This window comes from Lissotriton vulgaris, chromosome 2_2, assembly GCF_964263255.1.
Source record: "Lissotriton vulgaris chromosome 2_2, aLisVul1.2, whole genome shotgun sequence".
Lineage (NCBI taxonomy): Eukaryota > Metazoa > Chordata > Amphibia > Caudata > Salamandridae > Lissotriton > Lissotriton vulgaris.
Window position 1 is genome coordinate 330126783 of NC_141688.1, and position 16028 is coordinate 330142810.

Consider the following 16028-nt stretch of genomic DNA (forward strand, 5'->3'; position numbering starts at 1 on the left):
TGGTATTTAATATTTTCGGTGCTCCTGGGTCCTGGAAGCATGGGGTGTTGATTACCTTCCAGAAACCCGAGCTGTCTCGCCTTTCTGCTGCCTCCCTTAAATCTTCCCAGGCTTGGATTTGTAGGGTTTTTTTTCGACACTTCACTGCCTTTTTGTATTCAATCCTGAGCTGTGCTATTTTGGCTTTATCCCTTGGCTTCGATTGGAGAGAAAGTTTGAGGTTTTTGTGCACCATCGAGCAAGCATGATCAAACCAACGCGGGATGTTACATGTTTTGCTGGCCTTGGAAGATTTTAATAAATTGTCCACGTGGCGTGCAATTTCCTCAAATGCACTTACCACTGAGTCTTGAGTTACATGAGGGTCAAGACAGGTGTTGATGGCATGTAGTCCCTCCGCTATTAACTTTCTAAAAAATTGATTTCCGTCAATCTTGGCCCACTTAATCCTCCTTCCCTGGTCCGTTGCCCTTTCTATAATGTCAGTTCTAACTGCGGCATTTTTAAAAACCAACCCCTTTAATGTGAGTGTCAGAGGATTATGATCGCTAAAGATACTTGTATCTATGGCCATACTACTGACATTTCTTTTTATAGTGTACGAGACTAGAATGAAATCAATGTATGACTGACAGCCTCTACCTTTGAACGTTGGGGTGAGGTCTCCATTTTCACCTAGCTCTACCAGATCCATGGTATGGTCTAGATTATACCTTTTTGTTAGTTTCTCTAGATCCCATCCGTCTGATGCATGAGAGAAATGTGGCCCTTTGGTTACAGTACAACTTGACCAGTCTCTGTTAAATGGCTTTAAATTGTCACAGAGATGACAGTTAAAATCCCCCATCAATATTAGAGTGGGGGCGTTTGGTGTCTTATTTAAGTGAACAAGCTTTTAATAAAAATGAAATTAAACGTTCTAGTGCGGAGCCCTACAACTTGTATGTTACATGAGTCCCAGTTATAATTAGACCACGTACCCTGTAAATTCAGGTCTACATACATTATAAGTCCCCCAATCGCTCTTCCCGAAAGAGGTTTTTTAGCTGGGACTGAAAAGCATTTATACCCCTCTAAACTATACAGATCTGGTTCCACCGCCCAGGTTTCTTGGAAACATAATTTGGAAATTATTAATGTAATTCCGCCATTCCTGGATTTCAAATTTGGCTGCCAAGCCTGCTATGTTCCAGGAAATGATTCGAGGGTTTTCCCAGATGGCTCCCCTGGTTAGGTTTGATAAAGCTAGTGATGACTGTGCTTCTTGAGCTGATACTAGTGTTCTTGGATTGGTTACTAATCCTACCCCAGCGACTCTATCCTGTCTCATTCTCTCTGGGATCTTTTTGCTGGTTGGTTGTTCTGGTATTTTAGTCCCCTCTGTATTAGTTTCCAGGTTCTTCCTACTCTTATTTATACCTCCCCGGGCTCCCCTATATCCTGTTATACTTGGGGTTCTAGTTCCTATCGTGATCTCCTCTTTTCCCTCTACTAGTACAGCAGATTTCTTGGGGCATACGTTTTCTGCACCCAGTCAATCGACCTCCTCGAGGGCACTGAATCTGTTCCAGTGCATATGTATCAAACTTCTCAGCACATTAAATCCCACACTGGCATCAGTGTGGGTTTCATGAAAAATGCACACAGAAGGCATCTTCGAGATGCCCCCTGAAAAACTACCAGCCTCTGGTGGGTTCCCCGACACTCCAGCCTGCCACCATGAAAAATGTTTCTGGACCGCTAGGGTGGGAGCCTTCGAGACCTGAGCCCAAAAACAAAGCCTTTCTTGGGAGGAGGTGGTCACACCTCTCCCAGGCTAGGAAGTCTCATCTGTGGCAGGGGAGCTTCAAAGGTCTGGTAGCGTTTGTAATGCGACCCTCAGCCTCTCTTGCTGTCTGTCAGGAGCAGGCCCCCTTCCTGTCTCCCCTCCTTTTCGGCGGGAAGACAAGAGGGAACTATTAGCCAGCCCAGAAGGTGTGCCCACATCTTCCAACCCCACCCCTCAGGTGGGGGAGGAGAGGTGAAGCACCCTCTTCAGTGCCCACAATCTCGCAGATGGCAGGCACTCCCCAATCAGGATTAGAGATTGTGCTCACTCCCCCACGTGGGGTAAGCACACCAAGGGTGTGGTCACCCTAAGGTCAGTAGACCATTGGCTACCGACCCAGAGACCCCTAAAACGCCCCCTAAATACAGTATTTACGGGGCAGCTCTGAACCAAGGGATGAAGGATGCAAGGGATGAAGGATGCTGAAGATGCTTCAAGGATGCCGTCTTCCTGCCGGCACTCCTCAATCCATGAAGATGCTGCAGGGGTCCTGGTGCAAGGGATGAAGGATGCTGAAGATGATTCAAGGACGCTGTCTTCCTGCCGGCACTCCTCAATCCATGAAGATGCTGCAAGGGTCCTGATACAAGGGATGAAGAATGCTGAAGATGCTGCAGGGTCCTGGTGCAGCATCTTCATGGATTGAGGAGTGCCGGCAGGAAGACAGCATCCTTGAACCATCTTCAGAATCCTTCATCCCTTGCATCAGGACCACTCCACAGGTATCCATTGCAATGCGGAGAAGGTACCTGGAACGGACAGAAGACAGCTTCTGCTGTCACGGTCACTGTTCTAGAGGACCTTTCTGGCCCCCTGACTAGCTCCCTGCTGCAGGTGGTTGCACAAAGTAACTACCCGAACTGATTGACACTTGCCCAAGTGTCAAATTCATTACATTTGCCAATGCTTGTTCACAGTTGAGTGAAATGCTTTGATTTATTGGTACTTGTAAAATTCCATTTCTCTGGAACCCTCCACTATATCTTTTTCAATTTGGTGTCTACATTTCTAAAAAAATACAGCCTTTTTTTTTATTGGTGTCGGATTGCTTTATGGTTGTGTCAGAGCCACAGCTACCCAGAGCTGAGCTGAAGGTTTGGCAAACAAAGCCCAAGGGTCCTAAAGGGGCTTGTGAGGCATTACATGGGGAGGTTGCACAACCACACAGTACACCCCATTGACTCACGATGGTTTGCCACAAAATTACTGCGGAATAGCGGGGTTCTATTTATCAGTAAGTTTTTTTTTTCATTTCAAAAGAATTTTATTGTTATAAAGAAGCAAATGAAGATACAAATTATAAGTAAAAGTGATACAATTGATAACAGATAGGTAGCAATCAGAAGCTGACATACAAAAATGAGTCATAGCAAATACATCCAGAGATAGAAGCAATCTGCCAAAAACAGAAAAATGAATCAATTAATAGAAATTAAATATCTGAGGCAGACTCCACAACCAAGAGTATCACTATCAGCTGGTATAATCAGGGGTAGAGAGGAAAGGAAAGAAGAAAGAAGAAAGAATGAGAAAAGAGGGAAAGAGTGGAAAAAGAGATAGAAGACAGAAGGAGGAGAAGAAAGAAAGATAGAAGGATTTCCAACGAACACACCCGACGGACAAGACGCCATTCATCCAGACGAATCGAAGGGATATTGGTCAACCAATCCCTTGGATGACAACTCCATAGAGTTATCCAGAGCATTCCAAACCTCACTAGCAATAGATGGAGAAAGGTGAGCATGATCGACCGAGGTATGAGCACTTCGTAAAAAGGAAACCCAAGCCCACCAAGTATGGTAAGAAACAGAGAAAAAGGATTTCCAGTCCATAAGAATCACTTTCACTGCAATAGTCAATAGGAGATCCAACAACTGTATTTCCATGGGTTCCAAGGGGACAGGGGCAGCCAATGGACCTAATAGAATTAATGGGAAAGAGAGTGGGAACCTAATACCAAAGATGAGCATGAGGTGTTTGTGAATGAGGTCCCAAAAGGGTTGGAGGAGGGAGCATTCAAAAAACATATGCGGAAAGTCACCTGCCAATAAACCGCAGCTCCAACATAGGTTATCTTCTTTGAGATTGAGCGAATGTAAACGAACAGGAGTCCAATGAAGAAGGTTGACAGAGAAAAATTTAGATTGCATTAGCGATGGGGCGATTTTATTGCGAAGAGAAAGTTTACCAATCAACTGCCAAGTGTCTGAAGAAATATGGTCAGTATTTTATCAGTAAGTTTTAATGCCATATCACTCTAAAACTACTGAACTAGATTACATCTAGTACTATAGAGGATTCTTTCTTCCACAATCTAGATTTGTGCTAATTTTGTATCAAAATCTGACTAGTCACTTCAATGCTGCTACGTCAGTCTTAAAAGTCAATGGAAACTGAGCCTGTTGCAAAATGTCTTTTGGGCCCCCCCCCCCCCGCCCCCTTTTTAGGTTTCGCCTCGCCGAGGCTGCGCTCTGCGCAGCTTTTCGGCGCAGGCGAAATCTAATGTCAGAAAGAGTGTGGCTTGGAATCCGCCCCTCTGTTCCATTGCTCCATAAATGGAGGCTAGCCATTGGAACAGAGATCTGTCCGTCATGGCCGGACCAGATTCGTGGGCGTTCCCGCGATTTCTTCCCTCTCCGCCCCTCTGTGCGCGTCATCTCGGCGGTGGGCGGGTTGTTTTTTTTATGTTTGTTTTCTTCGTTCCAGGCCGACCGCCGCAAGAAGTCCAGGTGAGTGCCCGTTCCTGCCCCCCACACCTCCCGCTGTCCGTGTGCCGTTCCCGCCCCTGTTCCCCCCTCCCGCTCTCCGTGCGCCCGTTCCCGCACCACTTTTAAATGCTTGTTTAATCCCTACGACCTTGTGTCCAGCTGCCACCCTTGCTCACACCCTCCTCTCACCTCCCCACCCTGAGTGCATCCTCAGCGCCCGTCTTCTGACCCTGCTCTCAGTAACGTCCTTCTGCCCTGCTCCCCCCACTGCGCGCCTGCTGCCTCCGCTCCCCGCCGCCCCATATTTCATCTGAAAGAGTCACTTATTTACTGGAAGAGGAGCCTGCAGGTAGACGGCAGCGCTTGCCCCCCTCAGACCCATTCTTTCCAGGCTTTCGGGCATCCGTCCGATAATCAGTGGCGCAGCTGCGGGCAGGGTCCGGGCGTCGGGGTTATTATATCATACATATGTATCGGATCATCTGTGCCATTCTAGGAGCCGAGGCGGATTTATGTCTCAATGAGCAGAGTTTAAAACTGCTATGTTTCGTTTGGTAACTGTGGCCAGCGGTGGGATCGGACAGACCGGAAGCCCGTCAATTCCCGCCTCTCTCGCTGGGTCCTTTTGACTTGCTCCATCCCTCTATTTGTGTTTCTCTGTGGTACGCTGTTTTGGGAATGGACTCTTGCCTGGTTAGTTCTCCACGTTAAATAGGAAAAAAATATGGGATAATGAAGTCTACCCTAAAAAGACCTAAATTCCACCTCTGACGTTCCCCGTGTACCGACCTATAACCCCGGTAACCCCGGGGTTTTCCATGGGAAATTCCCTAAATGCCAGAAGACTCCTCATTCAAATTACGGAACACGCCCCTTCATCAGTAATCAGACGATGCATGTTTTCACACTGGCTGTTTTGCTGTGTATCTATCTACTGCACAGATGTTTGTGTCTATCTGTTTATCCGTGCACCACCCACCTTCTTCCCCACCAATAATTCTGTCAGCCATGACAATCGTCTGAGTAATTTATGGCCAATAGTAATTTTTATTATCTCTAATGATTGGCCGGTGCAGGGTCCGAGGGAGCTCTCCCCAACTAAGGGAATCACTAGCTACCTGTGGGTGGTCTCTGAGAGGCCAGGGGCACGCAGACTAGACAAGACACGCCCAGCAGAAATAAGCCCCCCAAAAGCACTGTCTCGTGGCATGTGGATTCGCACAGCGAGCATAGCAACGGCGTCTCCTTCTCAACTGTTGGCGGAGAGAGAATGTGTGTTTTGCCGTTGTCTCGAAGACCCAGCGCCAACAGCGGTCTTAATCGGCTCCCAGACCTATTTCCCCTCCCACCCAGGAGAAGGACTTTCAAATGTACATCTACTAAAAGGACTGGTTTAAAAGGGGGTCAAAATACAGATTTCATAAGCAATCACCCAAAATACACACTGTTTAGGTTGTGCAGGCGGGTTTACTTAAGGTTTTTGTTCTCATTTCTGCGCGGTTCGTGCTTTGCATTAACTGCAGGAGTGTGCACAGCGCTGCTGTCTGTCCCATTACAGGGACCCATCAGGCTCCAGGGGCTAGGGTGCTTTACTACGTAAACATGCATCCGTTTAAAGGGAGAGGCGTTAATGTTTTGTGGGAGGGGCTGTTTGCATATTGATAAATCTTCAGAAATATACACGCGCCTCTTTCTGCACCCTTCCACGCCGTAACTTCCTTTGCGGTACTCAGTAAGCTGGTGTCCCTTCTGACAGGATCTACCCAGGTGGAGTTGGGGGTTTACGAATGTTTTGCCTGGTGGGGCGGAGTAAAACTCGTCATCTCCCCCGCACTCCTTTCCGCCTCGCTTGTAAGCTTACACTTCGCCAACAGTTTATTCTTACCCCAGTGGCCACTGTTCATTAATCTCGTCCCCTCCCTTTACTGTCCTCTCTTCTTTCCCTGGTGATCTCATCCTTTCCTGCCTGTCTTCACTCCGTCCCCATCCTCTGCCCACCGTTGGCTCTTTACTCTCGTCCTCTTTCCTATCTGTCCCTCGCGTCTTCTTCACCCATAAGACTCCCTCCCCAGCTCCTCCCCCATTCATCAGTCCCGTTTACACTTTTTTAAATGTCCCCCTACCTTCCTTCTCTTCTGCCTTCACTCACCCCTCTGCCCCAGCCGTCCCCTCTCGCGTTTCCCCTCTATTTCCTCGTTGGTTCCTCGCTCTGCCTTTCCCCCTCTTTCTTCTCCTTGCACCCTGGCCAGCTCAACCTCCTCCATTCGCCGTCCCTCCTGCCCGCTCACCGTTGTCCTCACACACCCCTCTCCATTTAGGATGCCCCCTCCTTTCCTTTCTCCCTCCCATCCTCTCACATCATCCATTGATACATTGTACTCGCCCTACCTTTCTTTTGCTTTCCTCTTCCAAATCTACCTCTTGTTTTTAAAATGTATATTGCCTGTCCACCTCCTGCCCCTTTCCTGTACCCCCCTATCGCCCTCTCTCCCTTTCGTTTTCACCCTTCCAGTCTCTCTTCCCCCGTTCTCTCGGTCCACCATTTCTCTGTCCCCCATTTCTCTTTCTGCCCCCATTTCTCTCTCCTGTAGAGTAGTTCCTAGTTTCCCACTAGGCCCTGCGCATTGGAATAACATAAACAGTAGTATCGACGTGGAACTGCGGATATTCCAGGCCTCCACTGACTATGCTAAACTTAATTGGGTTGTGTTACCAACTAGCTCAGAGGTCACTGGAAACTTTCTTCTCTGCATAGGAAGTGATCAGCTTCCTTGGCACAGACAAGAAGGGATTCAGCTTTCCAACAACCGTGCAACATGACAACTTTGCTCCTCAGATCAAGAGTCAATCTCTAGGGTCGTGTGAAACAATAGACATGTATTTCACTCAGTCAGTCTAGTGCAGTTTACTTTCACGAGATGTAGAGAATAGAGAGACGGGCGTTTGTCAATAAAGGGTTAACATTTATTGAACAGTCTTTCTTCTCGTACAAGAGAAATGTATTGCCACAATTGCAATAATTGTTATTATAAAAAGTACGTACAGTAAGATAAGTATTGCGAAATAGAACTGTAAAAGCATTGATATGGTTTCTTAGCCATACAATGGTTTAAAAGGAATAAAACATATATACAGTCATATATACATTAGGCTAACATACTCAACTGGTGCTTCTAACTAAGCCTACCCCAGTGTGCCTGACCTAAGCCTAACACGTGAAAGGGGAGTAAGGAAGTAGCTTTAAGTTAAGTTGGTTTTGCCAAGGTTTGTTTCAAGAATTCTCGTCTAAGGGTTTTCGTCAACACCATACCTCTGAATAGAATGATGGAGGATTGGTATCTCCTTCAGGGGTCTCTCTCGATATCCCAGTCACCTGCGAGGGTAAACCGGAAACGCCGTGGCTGGATTTCTCTGCACGAGAAAGGCAGCGGCTTCTCTTCAGCGCGCCGAGGAAGGAGGGGGGACAGCGTCCGCGGGCAGCTGGAATCTGCTGGATGTCTTCGCAGAGGGACGGCTGTTCAGCTCCTTAAGCGTACTGCACCATAGTTCGCGCTTTAGCGGCGATAATGGTATCAGCAGCTTCACCACCACAGGATAGCAGGCTGCAGCGACAGAGTGCTAGATGTACCAACACGGGGTCGTGCAGGCAGCTGGCATCAGCAACAGGCAACGAACTCACATTGCTTAAGGCAACGTTGGTAATATTTATACCTGACAGGTGCCGGGTTTGACGCAAGTTTGCTGGACATAAGACGTCAATTAAAGATGTCACTAGGAAGTGATAGTTATCAGTTGCTCATTAGAGTTCCATTACTAATCAAAACATAGCAAGCGGGGATTTCCAGGTTTGCTGAGTTTTTATCTTGTTGAAGAACTCGGAGTGTTATCTAGGAATATCAGATAGTGACTACTGCTCTGTCATTGCACTAATTGGTTGCAAAGGAAGTGGCAGAGAGAACTATGCTGGAATGTGGCTCTGTTCGTGTGAGGCCAGAGATGACTTTTCAGAAAATCGCACTTGAACGGTTATGCCAATATAGGGAATAAATGGATTTATAGCCGAATAGGGGCATAAGGTCACAGTATCGATCAGGAACCTAGATAAACACGCAACACTCCTATTTCCCATTTCTCTCTCCATGTACCCCCCTTTCTCTCTCTGAACCCCCCCTTTCTCTCCCCCCTTCTGTCTCTCTCCTCCCCTTCTCTCTATCTCATGTTCCCGTGACCCATGGCGTTGGCTGCAGGTGGGTTGGCACAAATATCAGAGAAGTGTCTCAATCCTGCTGTGGATTAGGGGCACGTGCCCCTGCTTGGTCCATGGTGAGGTGCTTTTTACACAGAAAAAGGTGTCTGTTAAACCGTAGTTTGAGAGTATTTTTAGTTATTGTGTTTTCTTATTGTACAAAATGAATCATCGTGGAACCGGGAATCTTATGCCAGAGCATCCCGGAAAACCCAAAAAGTTAAAGTGAAAAAAACATTTTGGAGAAAAATCACGTGATGTCACAGAAATCGCTTCATCTCTTAGTGGTGTTTAATGTAGGTGCATTTACAAACCCCAGCCCTCACATAAGGTGTCTGAAATGACCTGGCAGATTCTCTTGATGCCCATGAGCAACAGTAAAGAGCATGTTGACCGCTGAAGAGAGTGACCACTTCACCATTCATCCCTTTGAGCCTGCAGACAGAGCTGAATACTTCACCTTTCACCACTTTGCATCTGCAAACAGAGCTGACCACTTCACCAGCTGAGCATCATTTGCACAAGCGTCATTGACACCCCATACTACCGATTTTTTTATTACATATGGTACCCACAATCACTTCAAGTACGTATGTTGTGATCGGTAGTCTGTCACCTGCTATACATTCCACCATACAGTTTAAGATTCTTTTTTGTATTTGTATTCATCCATTTACACCCTTTTACGTTAAAATAGCTATAGCTTTACTGTATAGTTGCTATAAAAGCTTATAATATGGTATAGTGTGCACTTTAAAAAAAAAAATCACTCCACTGCAAACAAAAAAGCATGAATAAAAAACATTGCCATTTACAATGCCATTAGCTCCCCCTCCAACAAATGAGACCTATTGCAATGTAAATAATGCCATTTATTTATAAGTAAAAAAAAAAAAGAAATGTCATGAGCAATGCCAATAGCTCTAACTTTTCCAAAGGCAAAACCATTGCATTGTAAATGCTTGTTCTTATTTGCACCCCCTTGACTCAATTCAATTCAATTCAATTGATTTATATAGCGCGCTACATACCCAGAGGGTCTCAAGGCGCTTGAAGAAGGGTGGGGAATTACATGTCAAAAATCCAGGTTTTAAGTTGCTTTCTGAATGCTAGATGGTTCTGAGTGAGGCGAAGGTGAATGGGAAGTGAGTTCCAGGTTTTAGCCGCCAGGTAGGAGAAGGATCTTCCTCCCATGGTGGTTTTGTTGATGCGAGGTACAGCAGCAAGGGCTTGGTTGGAAGAGCGTAGCTGGCGGGAGGGGGTGTAGAAGGAGAGTCGTGTGTTGAGGCATTCGGGTCCAAGTTCGTAGAGTGCTTTGTGTGCATGTGTTAGGAGGCGGAATGTTATCCTCTTATTGACGGGGAGCCAGTGGAGGTTTTTCAGGTGACCGGAAATGTGGTCTTTACGCGGGATGTCTAGTATGAGTCTGGCTGATGCGTTCTGGATGAGTTGGAGTTTTTTCTGAAGTTTTGCGGTGGTACCGGTGTATAGGGTGTTTCCGTAGTCCAGGCGGCTTGTAACCAGTGCGTGGGTGACCGTTTTCCTAGTTTTGGTGGGGATCCAGCGAAATGTTTTTTTGAGCATGCGAAGAATATTGAAGCAAGATGATGATACGGCGTTGACTTGTCTGGTCATCGAGAGTGAGGAGTCCAGAATGACGCCCAGGTTCCGTGCGTGGTCCGTCGGGATGGGTGCTTTTCCAAAGGCCTCTGGCCACCAAGAGTTGTCTCAGGCGGAGGAGGAGGTACCTAAGATAAGGACTTCTGTTTTGTCTGAATTCAGTTTCAGACGGCTGTGCTTCATCCACTCGGCTACTTCTTTCATTCCTTCATGTAGGTTGGTTTTGGCGGTGTTAGGGTCTTTGGTGAGTGAGAGGATCAGTTGAGTGTCGTCAGCGTAGGAAATGATGTTGAGGTTGTGTTGGCGTGCGATGGCCGCGAGGGGGCTCATGTATACGTTGAAGAGGGTAGGGCTGAGTGAAGATCCTTGTGGCACGCCGCAAATGACTTCAGTGGCCTCTGATTTGAATGGTGGGAGGCAGACTCTCTGAGTTCTACCGGCAAGGAACGAGGTGATCCAATCCAGTGATTCCGATGTTTGAGGCGTTGTAACAGGGTGCTATGACAGACTGTGTCGAAGTCTGCGGAGAGGTCGAGGAGGATGAGGGCGACTGTGTCTCCATTGTCCAGTAAAGTTCGAATGTCATCTGTTGCTGCAATGAGTGCGGTCTCTGTGCTGTGTTTGGCTCGGAAGCCGGACTGTGAGGAGTCGAGGGATTTGTTGGTTTCGAGGAAGGCGGCGAGCTGGTTGTTGACAGCTTTCTCGATGACTTTGGCCGGGAATGGAAGGAGCGAGATGGGGCGGTAGTTTTTGAGTTCAGTGGGGTCAGCTGTGGGTTTTTTCAGAAGGGCGCCGAGTTCGGCATGTTTCCAGCTTTCCGGGAAGGTGGCGGAGTTGAGGGAGCAGTTGATGACGTCTCGGAGGTGTGGTGCTATGATGGAGTCTGCTTTGTTGAAGATGTGGTGAGGGCATGGGTCTGTGGGGGATCCTGAGTGGATGGAGTTCATCAGGCGGATGGTGTCTTCAGTGGAGATTGGGTTCCAGTCATTAAGGATGTTCAAGGGGGGTGAAGGTACAACAAAACGTTTCATCGTCCACCAATGTAGAAAAAAGAATAGGTCTGAAAAGTTTCATGGAGATTCGGAAAACGGTGGCAATGTTTTAACAAGTAAAAATCAGGGGGATTCCCATCTCTGGGAAGTTTATTATTACAGAGAGGCTGCGGCCACTCTAATAAACAAAAACATAAACATACAAATTAGCTCGATTTATGCCATTTTGATTTCGGTCGGAGTCCACAGAGACTTGCTGATCATTCTGGCCGGTACGGCAGATCAGGTGGATACTGTTCCATCCTTAGGATCACGGTTGTTGAAGATTCAACGGAGATCCCAATGCGCCACTGCAGTTTGTGGGTTTGTAAAGTAATACTTACAGGGTTAAATGACAGTAGAAGGTGTGGAGACATGAACCGGTCGGGCTGTTTTTCCTCCGGTAGAACCTTGCCGGGTCCTTAGATTTGCAAAGGAAGCATCCGCAAGGGAGACAAATAGCTCTTTTGAGTGAGTAGTTGGAGGGAAGCAATCTTGGTTTAGGAATTCAAAAGGTAAGTGGGGCCGCATCACATTTCAAACTGCAACTTTGATAAGCGTCTACATGTCCCTAGTACTTTTTTTTTATCAACTATCATCCCAGAGTTTTTTGACTGATTTGAGTAAGTTCAGCTAAGACTGTGAAACCGGGTGGTGGTCTTTGCTGGATGACGCTGTCAAGGTTGTATGTAAGACTAGGATGAAACTATTCAGCGAAGATAGTTTGGGAACGTTTGAGCAGGTGGGACAGAGGTAACAGGACAATGGCACCCAGGGTTGTGTATGACTAGGAAAGATGGACGGCATGTTCCAGGAGGGAGCAATGGCTGCAAGTCACACCTGCAGCTCCTGCTCAGACATGACAGTAGTGCAGTGAGCTCTGTCTTACCTCTTTGACAACTTGATCCAATGACGAGGCAGCTTCTTTATGCCCATTCACTGTATCCTAAAGGAGATAAGTTAGATGAGTTCAATTTTAGTGTCGTAAACAACCAACATGATTAACCATTACGCAGCTTAAGAATCTCTAACTGCATACTTTCTACCCAAAAACTGGATGTTCATAAGGTAATTCAAAGCATGGCTCCCTGCCACGGCCCATGTTTGAAAGTCTACAGCTTAGGGCTTGGAGAGTTATTGCAGATCTCTGCAATGGCGGCACCCTGCCAGCGCAAGCCCCCACCACCAACACTAGCCCGAGCCCCTGAACTAGCACACAATTGCCATGCACTAGACCAGTCCACCATTGGCCTATTCTGGTCCGGCCTAGTCCTGCATTCCTCAGCCTGCCTTCCCCAGTTCCAGGGCACTGCTCCGAAGTCCAAGCACCGCACACTAGTCTCGAAACCCCGCCCCAACTCCCCAGGCGCTACCAATCACCCCCCCCCCCAGGCCCCGCGCGTTACCAATCACCCCCCCAGGCCCGCGCGTTACCAATCACCCCCCCCAGGCCCGCGCGCTACCATTCACCCCCCCCAGGCCCCGCGCGCTACCAATCACCCCCCCAGGCCCCGCACGCTACCAATCTACCCCCCCCCCCAGGCCCCGCACGCTACCAATCTCCCCCCCCTAGGCCCCGCGCGCTACCAATCTTTCCCCCCCCTAGGCCCCGCGCGCTACCAATCTCCCCCCCCTAGGCCCCGCGCGCTACCAATCTTTCCCCCCCCTAAGCCCCGCGCGCTACCAATCACCCCCCCCCAGGCCCCGCGCGCTACCAATCTACCCCCCCCCCCAGGCCCCGCGCGCTACCAATCTTCCCCCCCCCCCCCCAGGCCCCGCACGCTACCAATCTCCCCCCCCCCCTAGGCCCCGCGCGCTACCAATCTTCCCCCCCCCCCCTAGGCCCCGCGCGCTACCAATCTTCCCCCCCCCCCAGGCCCCGCGCGCTACCAATCTTCCCCCCCCTAGGCCCCGCGCGCTACCAGTCTTCCCCCCCCCAGGCCCCACGCGCTACCAATCTTTCCCCTTCCCCCCAGGCCCCGCGCGCTACCAATCTTCCCCCCCCGCTAGGCCCCGCGCGCTACCAATCTTCCCCCCCCCCCCCAGGCCCCGCTCGCTACCAATCTTTCCCCCCCCCTAGGCCCCGCGCGCTACCAATCTTTCCCCCCCCTAGGCCCCGCGCGCTACCAATCTTTCCCCCCCCCTAGGCCCCGCGCGCTACCAATCTTTCCCCCCCCCTAGGCCCCGCGCGCTACCAACCCCCCCCCCCCCCCAGGCCCCGCGCGCTACCAATCTGCCCCCCCCCAGGCCCCGCGCGCTACCAATCTGCCCCCCCCAGGCCCCGCGCGCTACCAATCTGCCCCCCCCCCAGGCCCCGCGCGCTACCAATCTCCCCCCCCGGCCCCGCGCGCTACCAATGCCCCCCCCCCCAGGCCCCGCGCGCTACCAATCTCCCCCCCCGGCCCCGCGCGCTACCAATGCCCCCCCCCCCAGGCCCCGCGCGCTACCAATCTCCCCCCCCCAGCCCCGCGCGCTACCAATGCCCCCCCCCCCCCCAGGCCCCGCGCGCTACCAATGCCCCCCCCCAGGCCCCGCGCGCTACCAATGCCCCCCCCCAGGCCCCGCGCGCTACCAATCCCCCCCCCCCCCGGCCCCGCGCTCTACCAATCCCCCCCCAGGCCCCGCGCGCTACCAATCCCCCCCCCCCCCCGCGCGCGCTACCAATCTCCCCCCGGACCCGCGCGCTACCAATCCCCCTCCTCCCCCCCCCAGGACCCGCGCGCTACCAATCCCCCCCCCAGGCCCCGCGCGCTACCAAATCCCCCCCCCCCCCCAGGCCCCGCGCGCTACCAAATCCCCCCCCCCCCAGGCCCCGCACGCTACCAAATCCCCCCCCCCAGGCCCGCGCGCTACCAAACCCCCCCCCCCAGGCCCCGCGCGCTACCAAATCCCCCCCCTAGGCCCCGCGCGCTACCAAATCCCCCCCCCAGGCCCGCGCGCTACCAAATCCCCCCCCCCCCACGCGCTACCAAATCCCCCCCCACCCCCCGGCTACCAATCTCACCCCCCCTAGGCCCCGCACGCTACCAATCTCACCCCCCCCCAGGCCCCGCGCTCTACCAATCCCCCCCAGGCCCCGCGCGCTACCAATCCCCCCACACGCTACCAAACCCCACCCCCCGGCTACCAATCCCCCCCCCCCCTAGGCCCCGCGCGCTACCAATCTCTCCCACACCCCCCCCAGGCCCCGCGCGCTACCAATCTCTCCCACCCCCCCCCAGGCCCCGTGCGCTACCAATCTCTACCACCCCCCCAAGCCCCGCACGCTACCAATCTCTACCACCCCCCCAAGCCCCGCACGCTACCAATCTCTACCACCCCCCCCCCCCCCAAGGCCCCGCGCGCTACCAATCCCCCCCCCCAGGCCCCGCGCGCTACCAATCCCCCCCCCAGGCCCCGCGCGCTACCAATCCCCCCCCCCCCAGGCCCCGCGCGCTACCAATCCCCCCCCCCCCCCCCCCCCAGGCCCCGCGCGCTACCAATCCCTCCCAGGCCCCGCGCGCTACCAATCCCTCCCAGGCCCCGCGCGCTACCAATCGCTACCAATCCCTCCCAGGCCCCGCGCGCTACCAATCGCTACCAATCCCTCCCAGGCCCCGCGCGCTACCAATCCCTCCCAGGCCCCGCGTGCTACCAATCCCTCCCAGGCCCCGCGTGCTACCAATCCCTCCCAGGCCCCGCGTGCTACCAATCCCTCCCAGGCCCCGCGTGCCACCAATCCCTCCCAGGCCCCGGCACATCAAGCAGTCCACATACCTCACAAGGTTCAGACTCCTGGAGCTGCTTTTTAAAAAATAAAAAGAGGAGATAATTATCATCACTTGTGTCAAATAAAAGGAAACACTACTTGCAATTACAGTTCGTCATGGGTATTCTGAATTTATAACAGTATAAAACATGTGAGGAACATCCACAGAAAACTTTAAAATACATATTTTTGAATCTGAAAATTATTTGAATGAAAAAGAAAAACATTTGTTTAAGATGCAAATAACTTTTTTCAGTTAGTAAAACAAAATCCAATCCCTCCCCCCTCCCCTCAAACCCCCCCCACTCCCCCAGTCACTGGAAATTACTTGGGCGGTCGTGGCCACTATGATACTTATAAAAGCAATCAGTCTTGCTTTTGGCTATGCCAATGCTTTAAGCCACTTATGTACAAAAAAAAAATGTTTTTGTGGATACCCATCAGTACTCGAGACAGAAGAAAAAAAGTACAGCGCAATGTTAACCACGCACGCTCTAAGTCACTCCCAGGATTATGACGTATGTCCATGTGCCCACACACGAGATAAGATGCAGAGGCCATTAATATATATATTTTTTTACAACCCGTTTCAAGATCGAGGACTCAGACCATAGATTAGGAAATGAGAAAAGAAAAAACGTGTGCAAGTGTACATTGAATAAGAAAAAATGGCCTGGCAGCAAACTCCAGCCTCCAGTCACTCCTAAAGAACAAAAACTGAAAACGAAAAATAGGACGTAGTGGAGGAGGGAGCAACGGAGGACGTTTGGTCAACAAAACTGATGGAGCAGCAGAGAACCCCAGTGGGTCGAGGGAGGATGAGAGCAGCGGGGAAAGCAGTGGACCA

At 50.9% G+C, this 16028-nt stretch overlaps 1 protein-coding gene across 5 annotated transcripts in view; it reads right to left on the minus strand.

Annotated features, from left to right (window-relative positions):
- Positions 1–16028, minus strand: part of MTCH2 (mitochondrial carrier 2) — a 274703-nt gene that overhangs the window by 157842 nt on the left and 100833 nt on the right. For 3 of the 5 annotated variants that reach the window (XR_015309194.1, XM_086959750.1, XM_086959748.1), the window contains exons 4-5: positions 15190–15213; positions 12323–12379 (exon numbers count right to left, since the gene is read on the minus strand). Coding sequence is in view for 4 of the 5 variants with exons in the window: in XM_086959750.1 (XP_086815876.1) it covers positions 12323–12379; positions 15190–15213 (81 nt within the window). In the remaining variant the exon portion in view is untranslated. Of the gene's footprint in view, positions 1–12322; positions 12380–15189; positions 15217–16028 lie in introns of all 5 variants that reach the window. The other 2 variants (XM_086959749.1, XM_086959747.1) reach the window with 1 other exon arrangement.